Consider the following 8169-nt stretch of genomic DNA (forward strand, 5'->3'; position numbering starts at 1 on the left):
AGTTGTGTCCTTTTACCTGAAGGCAGATTTCATCATGTCATTCTTGCAGTAGTAGTAACATCCTCCAAACACACAACTTTCTCACCATTGCTGCTACTCCATGCCTGAACTTTGGCTTGTTTGGCATCTCACCCAGCCTCCTCCACTCAATCTTCTTCACCAAGCCTATACCACTGCGTAAGGAGTTTGCAAGCCACAGTTCCCTGCTTGGTATGCGCTGTCCCACATCTGGGTTCAGCTGGTCTCCCCCGACCACAACCATGGCGTCTTTGGGACATCGGACCGGCACTGATCCTGGCTTTCTGGAAGGCTGAACCATAGAGTTCCACCTCTTTGTTTCCGAAGCTCTCCATGCGTAGGTTCATGGCCCTGACCGCCCTGAACTCTCGAAAGGTCACGAGGGGGAACCTGACTCCGGTTATCAGTACGCCAGCCTAGCTCAACCTCTCTTCAGGATCATCAGGAGTGTCTAGACAAAACTGCACTGTATTATTCGATTATTGGGCTGTTTGTATCAAATTATTTGATATGTCACACGAAGTGTTATGTGCACTTTCTTTTTTTATTATACACAATTATGAATGAATGATTTTGCTCTTGATTGTTTTGGATCATCTCTTTTAAGGCATTTCTCTGCTGCATTACGGCTCTCGTCTTGTTCTTGCCTCCATTAAAAGTACACTAAACAGGATTTAGAATGTGATTTCTTTGTTTGAGCACCGTGTGACAGAATAATAATGTTAAAACCACAGACAGTTATTTGTATATAGAATCTGCATTTACCTTGGAAAATGAATCATACAGATGGTTTTTCTTTTTGCATTGCGTGGCTGTTGCGTGAACCAGCACAAGTTTGGATTGAGTTACGTTACATGTCAGAATAGTAAGAGAAGTCTACACATGGCAGAAAATCAAAGAGAGAGGTTTGGTGGTTTAAGTGGTGACGGACATTCCCTACATGTAAGAAAGCTCTTGTTGCACCCTCGTCACAAACCGACGAGTGAGACTCACGCAACAAAACAAATTATGAACTTAAAGGCAACATAAAAGGCAAGCTTAAACTAACAGTGGTGTGTGAAATCAGTCATTTCAGCAGTGCAGGTGAGTGCATGAGTGGAAAGTGTGTAATGTTGTATTGTGTCGAAACAAACCATGATGTCAACCAAAAACCATATGAGTGTCTCAGGAAGGCGACAAGGACCTACTGCTTCTTCTTTTGTTTTTAATGGCGGTTGGCAAACAGGTTTTTGGTGCATTACCGCCACCCACTAATCTGGAGTGTGGATTTAAGGAAAGTAATTCTCGAATACAGAGGTCTTCAACAGGGGGTCCTCGCAGGTAGGGGTCCGCGAAATTTTTGGTTGATTAGATGATTTAAGTTTTTTTTCGAAACATGAATGTGTCCATTATTTTAATAGTTCAGTATTGTATGCACGATAACAGGTATGTTTATGCATGGCAGTGGCACTAATAGGCCATCACTCATTTTCATTTCCACATTTATGATTAAAATGAAAACATCAATTTGAACAGCTTGTGTGCATGATTATCATGCAATTGAAAGACAATGTTAATTTTCGCATTGGTATCAGCTGACAAGGTGTTTATAAATGGCAGTGACACGGCCTCCCTACTCACTGTACCTTGCACATGTTTATCATACAAACATGAATATATGAACCTGTGTATTTGAATAGCTTTGAATAGCATTGAATGCACAATAAAGAGGTATGTTTATACATGGCACTAGGCCCACTTTAAATATAAAACACAATTTTATACAATATATATAGTCGGGGGTCCCTGCTCCATCTCTATCAGTTTGGGGGCCCTTGGCCTGAAAAACATTGAAGACCCTTGGTCTAGGGGGATCCTTCTTGCAGTGAAATATTAGCTGTGGTATAAAATTCCCTTTTAGTGACACTTGAGTCAACTGAACGCTTACCAAGTGGCCACAAACAACAACAACAACAACAACCACCACCAGTCAATGCAGCTTTAAATATTTAATAACAGATTTTTAATTTGGCCACTTGGGGGCAGCGGAAACAAGCTATCAACACAAAATTGACATAGTATCTTTTAAGTTGATATGGCTTGTTAGCCAGCAGATGCATATTTATACATCCAGCATTTAAGGAGCAACATTATCATGTCTTTGGAGTCCTGCTTCTGTCTCGATGAACGCAATTCCAATATTCGCTACCTGTAAAATATTGCAATTTGCAACAGTCCATTTGAAAGGCCACCTGACATTCTGAAAAACTAAATTCTGCTGTGAGTAAGCAAGCATCTGTACAAGCCGGCTTGACTTATAACGTCACACAAGAACATCCTGCAGTGATGAAATGTTATTTCTGCACGTTGAGCTGTCGGATCTCGTCCACTCTGTTGCGGTGCAGCTGGAAGGCGGGAGTGACCCAGCGACCACACGAACACTGATCACCACACCAGCTGAATGAGCCCAGCTTAGAGCTACACTTAGGACACAGCAGCTACACACACACACACACACACACACACACACACACACACACGAGGGAAGATCAGATCAGGCGGGGTGAGGCAAGGAACGCCTATGGAAGTATTTTATACCAATGAATATCTGTACTTCCTGTCCAGTGTGCGCGTTACCTGTCCGTCCATCACTCGGAGTAAAGCCTGTTCCATCCACTGCACAGGTTCGATGAAGTAAGACGTACACTGGACTTCTCCTAGACAACATGTTTCATGACACCAAAATAGAAGGCTGTTATTACCTCCGCCAAAGAGGTTATGTACAGTATATATGCTGTACATAAGAAAGTATATGTAAAAACCTCAAAATAATCGTAACATCTTTTCCACATAGAGAAAAGCCTTCAGTGTCGTTCTTTGCTCTTCTTTCAATGGATCAAAACTCTCCAGATCTGATAGAACTGATGCAGCATTTCTTTGGGAACCGTTATTGCTTTAACGAACAGTTGCCTTTCCGAGTTGCGTCACGCACACCTAAACCACACCCCTAGATGCCAGTCGATCTTCACAGCTCTCTGATTGGTCCAAACCACTGTGGTTCGGACACGATCGCATTACTCGAAGCCCGACGAGCGGGATTTCAGTGTGATCTTGTGATACCGCGAGAATTCAGCTGCCGTGCAAAGAAAGTTGTCCTATTTGGCAAACTCCATCTGCTGATGAAGATCATGAGATATGACGGAAGGCTACAGAACAGCTCCTAAATGTTCTGGAACATTTGAATATTGTTGGTAAACAACATTTAACAAAAGTTTATATATTCATGTGATTGTTGGCATTATTATTTGCCAGACTTCTATTTGGGGGATAATCGTAGTCTAAGTTCTGGAACTACAACTCCCATAATGTGATGGATGTAGGCAGGAGGTGTAATGCTGCCATGGACTAAGAGAGTTAACTTGAGCCCTGTTTTTTAAGCCTATATTTGTGTACATTTTAGAAAATGTGCACCTTTAAACTGTCTAATTAGCTATGAGCAGTTTTGCAGTGTACCCATGGATGTACACATAACTATCACTGAGGAAAACGAAATGTTCTGAGTTGTATGGAGCATCCTGTTTTCTTATGATTTCTAAGTAGGTTGATGGACCTACGGATCCTGTCTCCTCGGGCTGGAGCTCTGCCTCTGCGTTCCGCCTCACAGTTCTAAATGAGTTGGATGAACAGCATGGTTGTGTTCTTACCAGTGCGGTGACTGGACTTCCTGTGACCAAAGGCTGGCGCTCCTTCTCCTACAGGGTGACTGAGAATACTGGAGCCACGGAACAGAGCTCGTCTGCAGAGGAGGAGTACGGAGATGGAGTCAGGATGTGTATTTCCTCAATTGCTGCTAATTATTGCTGAAGCCCAAGTGATGAAAGAAATACAGTAAGAATATGACATTCAAGGTCTTTGACATGAACTCATGAGCATCAATAGAAAACGTTGCTCCATTCAGCCACTGTGTAAACTCGTCCACCTTTCACCTGCACTTCCTGCAGCGATAGGACGCCTCAGAGGAGCTGGAGTGGGCGGGGTCGGCGGCAAACAGCTCCCTCGGGATGTGCTGCAACTCTGCTCACACACATCAAGAGAAAAAATGTTGGAAATCAAAACACAAATAATGAACCCGTGTAAGAAAAGAGTGTGTTGGCTACATGTCTGCCACGTTTGAATCAAAGGATGTGGTGTGTGTGTGGTTACCAGGGTACTTCTCCATGACCTTGGTCAGTCTGTACTGTTTGTACAGAGGACTGGAGGTGTCCACTTCACACAGCAGGGCCTCGTACAGACACAACTGCTCCTCAAAACCACTGTTGACCCTGAAACACACCCACCGGCTGTCAATCATCTCTCCCGCATCTGATGAGGACATCCATTCTGACAAAGCACTCTGAAAGGGTCAGTACGCCCAATTCACAGGTGCATACAACATCCAGATAGAGATGCAGATCGAGTTAAAACAGTAGAAACACACACTACAGACACACTTTCAGGCACTTTAGCCCGTCATTGAATCAAATAGATTCAAGAAGCAGTGCAGGAACAGAAACACACACACACTTACTGTACGTCCTGTTTGGCGGTCTTCAGTCTGTGGTAAGCCTCAGTGAAACCCAGCCGGTATCTCTTCATTATATAAGCAGTAATGATGGCGGCACTGCGACTCCGACCGGCCTGACTGACAAATACACACAACACACACACTTCTATTGACAATGTAAATTTATCCAGTTTATGTAAATAGACATGTATGTACACACACACACACACACACACATACACATACACTCACCGGCCACTTTATTAGGTACACCTTGCTAGTACAGGGTTGGACCCCTTTGCCTTCAGAACTGCCTCAATTCTTCGTAGCATAGATTCAACAAGGTGTTGGAAACATTCCTCACATATTTTGGTCCACATTGGCATGATAGCATCACGCAGTTGCTGCAGATTTGTCGGCTGCACATCCATGATGCAAATCTCCCGTTCCACCACATCCCAAAGGTGCTCTGTTGAAGTGAACTCATTGTCATGCTCAAGAAAGCAGTTTGAGATGATTTGAGCTTTGTGACATGGTGCATTATCCTGCTGGAAGTAGCCATCAGAAGATGGGTCCACTGTGCTCATAAAGGGATGGACATGCTCAGCAACAATACTCAGGTTGGCCGTGGAGTTTAAACGATGCTCAATTGTTACTACGGAGCCCAAAGTGTGCCAAGAAAATATCCCCCACACCATTACACCACCACCAGCAGCCTGAACCGTTGCTACAGTAAGGATGGATCCATGCTTTCATGTTGTTTACACCAAATTCTGACCCTACCATCTGAATGTGGCAGCTGAAATCGAGACTCATCAGACCAGGCAACGTTTCTCTGATCTTCTATTGTCACATGTTGGTGAGCCTGTGAGCCTGTAGCCTCCGTTTGCTGTTCTTAGCTGACAGGAGTGGCCCCCGGTGTGGTCTTCTGCTGCGGTAGCCCGTCTGCTTCAAGGTTCCACGTGTTGTGCGTTCAGAGATGGTGTTCTGCATACCTCGGTTGTAACGAGTGGTTATTTGAGTTACTGTTGCCTTTCTATCATCTCCAACCACTCTGCCCATTCTCCTCTGACCTCTGACATCAACAAGACATTTTCATCGACATCACTGGATATTTTTTCTTTTTTAGACCGTTCTCTGTACACCCTAGAGATGATTGTGCATGAAAATCCCAGTAGATCAGCAGTTTTTGAAATACTCAGACCAGCCCGTCTGGCACCAACAACCATGCCACGTTCAAAGTCACTTAAATCCCCTTTCTTCCCCATTCTGATGCTCGCTTTGAACTTCAGCAAGTCATCTTCACCACGTCTAGAGGCCTGAATGCATTGAGTTGCTGCCATGTGGTTGGCTGATTAGCTATTTGTGTTAGCAAGCAATTGAACAGGTGTGCCGAATAAAGTGGCCGGTGAGTGTACATACGTATATGTATACATGTGTATTGGTCACTAGTCTTTATTAATCATTTGATCAATTGATTGATAAACACAGGGTTGAAGTATTACACTTAATGGAAACCAATCTAGAGGCATCCTGTTGACCTCTGACCCCTTACCAGTGAACAAGTGCAGCTCTGCCTCCATCCACAGCCTCCTGAATGAACAGGAAGCAGTCGTCCATGTGACTCAGGAGGTCAGAGGTCACCTCATCCAGAACATTGACCCACTTCCTGCGGAAGCCCCCATCAGCAGGAATCAGAGGGGCGGGGTCCACAGAGTCCACGGACAGGATGTGAGTGACAGCTGCGTCGGACAATGCCTGGCTGTCATTCAGGTCGGCCGCAGTGCCGATGTACAAACCGGGGTCCACCAGGAGCATGCCTGCAGAGACAGACACAGAGCTGACCCTAATGCCTGGTTTAAAAAAAAAAAGTTCAGGTATTAAAATGTAATTAAATGAAAAAACCTTAATTTTTTGGTTCTTTCTATGATTTTGTGTTAGGTATTTTGGTTATAAAATGTAAAAAAATAAACAGACTGATAAAAAGTATCAATACATGGTAATTAGAAAATAGTAATACAATTTTTTTATTTTTAAGATTTCATTCTTGACAATGCTGCGTTACTTTTACTTTGCAGTAACATTCCTTTATTTCTTATTTATGCACATTTTTTATTTACAAATTCCATGTTTTTACATATTGTTGTTGCTAATGGGGCGGGTCACTGTATTAGTCTATGGCTCCTCGTCCTCTCCTAGCACTGCTGTTCACTGCTGTTTGTATACATGCTCTTTGAAGTGGTGTGTTTTTTAGCTACACGCCTGATGAAGTAGGAGACTGGTCCTCTATAAAGCCGAAAGAACTGATAAAATGACAAAAAGGGGTCTGACTTGACTTGGACCTCAACATTTTGCTCATGCCATCTCTATAACGATGACAGCCTGAGGATGCGGTAGTTAGCTCACCTCGTTAGCCTGCCGCTTGTTTGAGCTCTCTGCTGCTTCGGTTGCTCGCTGCGTTCAACACGTGACGCACTGACTGAGTAAAAAACAACTGACTGCAACAACTCAGGAAACCGAGCTCGATACAAAAGAAAAAACGTGTGGTCACTGAGGCAGAGACAGTTCAGAACGTTAAGTCTGAAGCATCTTTCACTCATGCTTCGACTGAGGTGTTTGGTTCGTCTGACACTGTCCGGGCGGAAACAAACAGGCGGGCTCTTTAGTTCCGGAGTTACATGCGACCCATCAGGTTTTAACTTTATTTTGACATATTTTACCGAAAATGGAAGCTAAATAGTTGTTATATAGGGTCACAAATGTTAGCAGTCATGTTATTGATGTGCTGAATTGACAGGATAGGCTACTGGCAGAGGCGTGTCTAAAAGGGTTGCAGCCCCCTCCAAGGCCATATTAGGGGGGGCTGCATTAGGGGGCCAATCCAGGTTTTGTGCGGTGCCACTTTTCATGTCACAGGCTTACCACGTATATCATTGTTTTCAAAGACAATTTTCAAAGCTTGGTTTGTTTTTGATAGAATTTTCTGATTTCTCATGAGCCGTTTGGTTGCTCAAACCCATATTGTTTATATGCTAGATAACTGTTACTGTACATCATAGGCCTACTAGTTACGTTTCCACTTTTAAGCAGAATATGGTGTCACTGGATGTTTTGCGATCTGTTTTCTGAAAATGAACAAAAGCCAATAAACAGAGTTTTGGAAAAAAAAGTGGAAAACCTAGCTAGATAATAAGTGAGGCCATAGATACTCATAGATACGTTGCAATCCAAAGAATCCAGGAATAATATAATGTATTGCTGTTGAACATGATAAATAGGAATACTCCCTAGTGGAAGTCCAGGATTCATGACTGCCATTTTAGAAATATTTAAATCAAACAATTAACATGACGTGAAAAAAAAGTATCAATACGTTGATCCAACAAAAGGTTCCCAATTTGAATTAGGTACATGTGACATGGATATGAAGCTGAAGCTGAAACTGTAATGTATCCAGTTTATGTAAATAGACATGTATATACACACACACACACACACACACACACACATACATACAAACATATACACTCACCGGCCACTTTATTAGGTACACCTTGCTAGTACAGGGTTGGACCCCTTTACCTTCAGAACTGCCTCAATTCTTCGTAGCAGACGGAGCCGCTTCGAAG

General features: G+C 43.3%; 1 protein-coding gene across 2 annotated transcripts; it reads right to left on the minus strand.

The window, feature by feature from the left end:
• Window positions 1-1877: 1877 nt before the first annotated feature.
• On the minus strand, window positions 1878-7152 carry dusp12 (dual specificity phosphatase 12). 2 transcript variants are annotated; one of them, XM_079285661.1, is made up of 8 exons: window positions 6947-7152; window positions 6096-6360; window positions 4565-4678; window positions 4201-4319; window positions 3984-4071; window positions 3702-3793; window positions 2635-2714; window positions 1878-2495 (listed from the first exon to the last, which is right to left on the minus strand). In XM_079285661.1, the coding sequence occupies exons 2-8, from the start codon at window positions 6356-6358 to the stop codon at window positions 2352-2354; spliced, it is 900 nt and encodes a 299-aa protein (XP_079141787.1). In that variant the 5' UTR covers window positions 6359-6360; window positions 6947-7152; the 3' UTR covers window positions 1878-2351. The 2 variants fall into 2 exon arrangements, with proteins under 2 accessions (XP_079141787.1, XP_079141786.1); XM_079285660.1 differs by having other exon boundaries at window positions 6096-6393.
• Window positions 7153-8169: the final 1017 nt, after the last annotated feature.

The sequence above is a fragment of the Melanostigma gelatinosum genome, assembly GCF_949748355.1.
Source record: "Melanostigma gelatinosum genome assembly, chromosome: 15".
Classification (NCBI taxonomy): Eukaryota; Metazoa; Chordata; class Actinopteri; order Perciformes; family Zoarcidae; genus Melanostigma; species Melanostigma gelatinosum.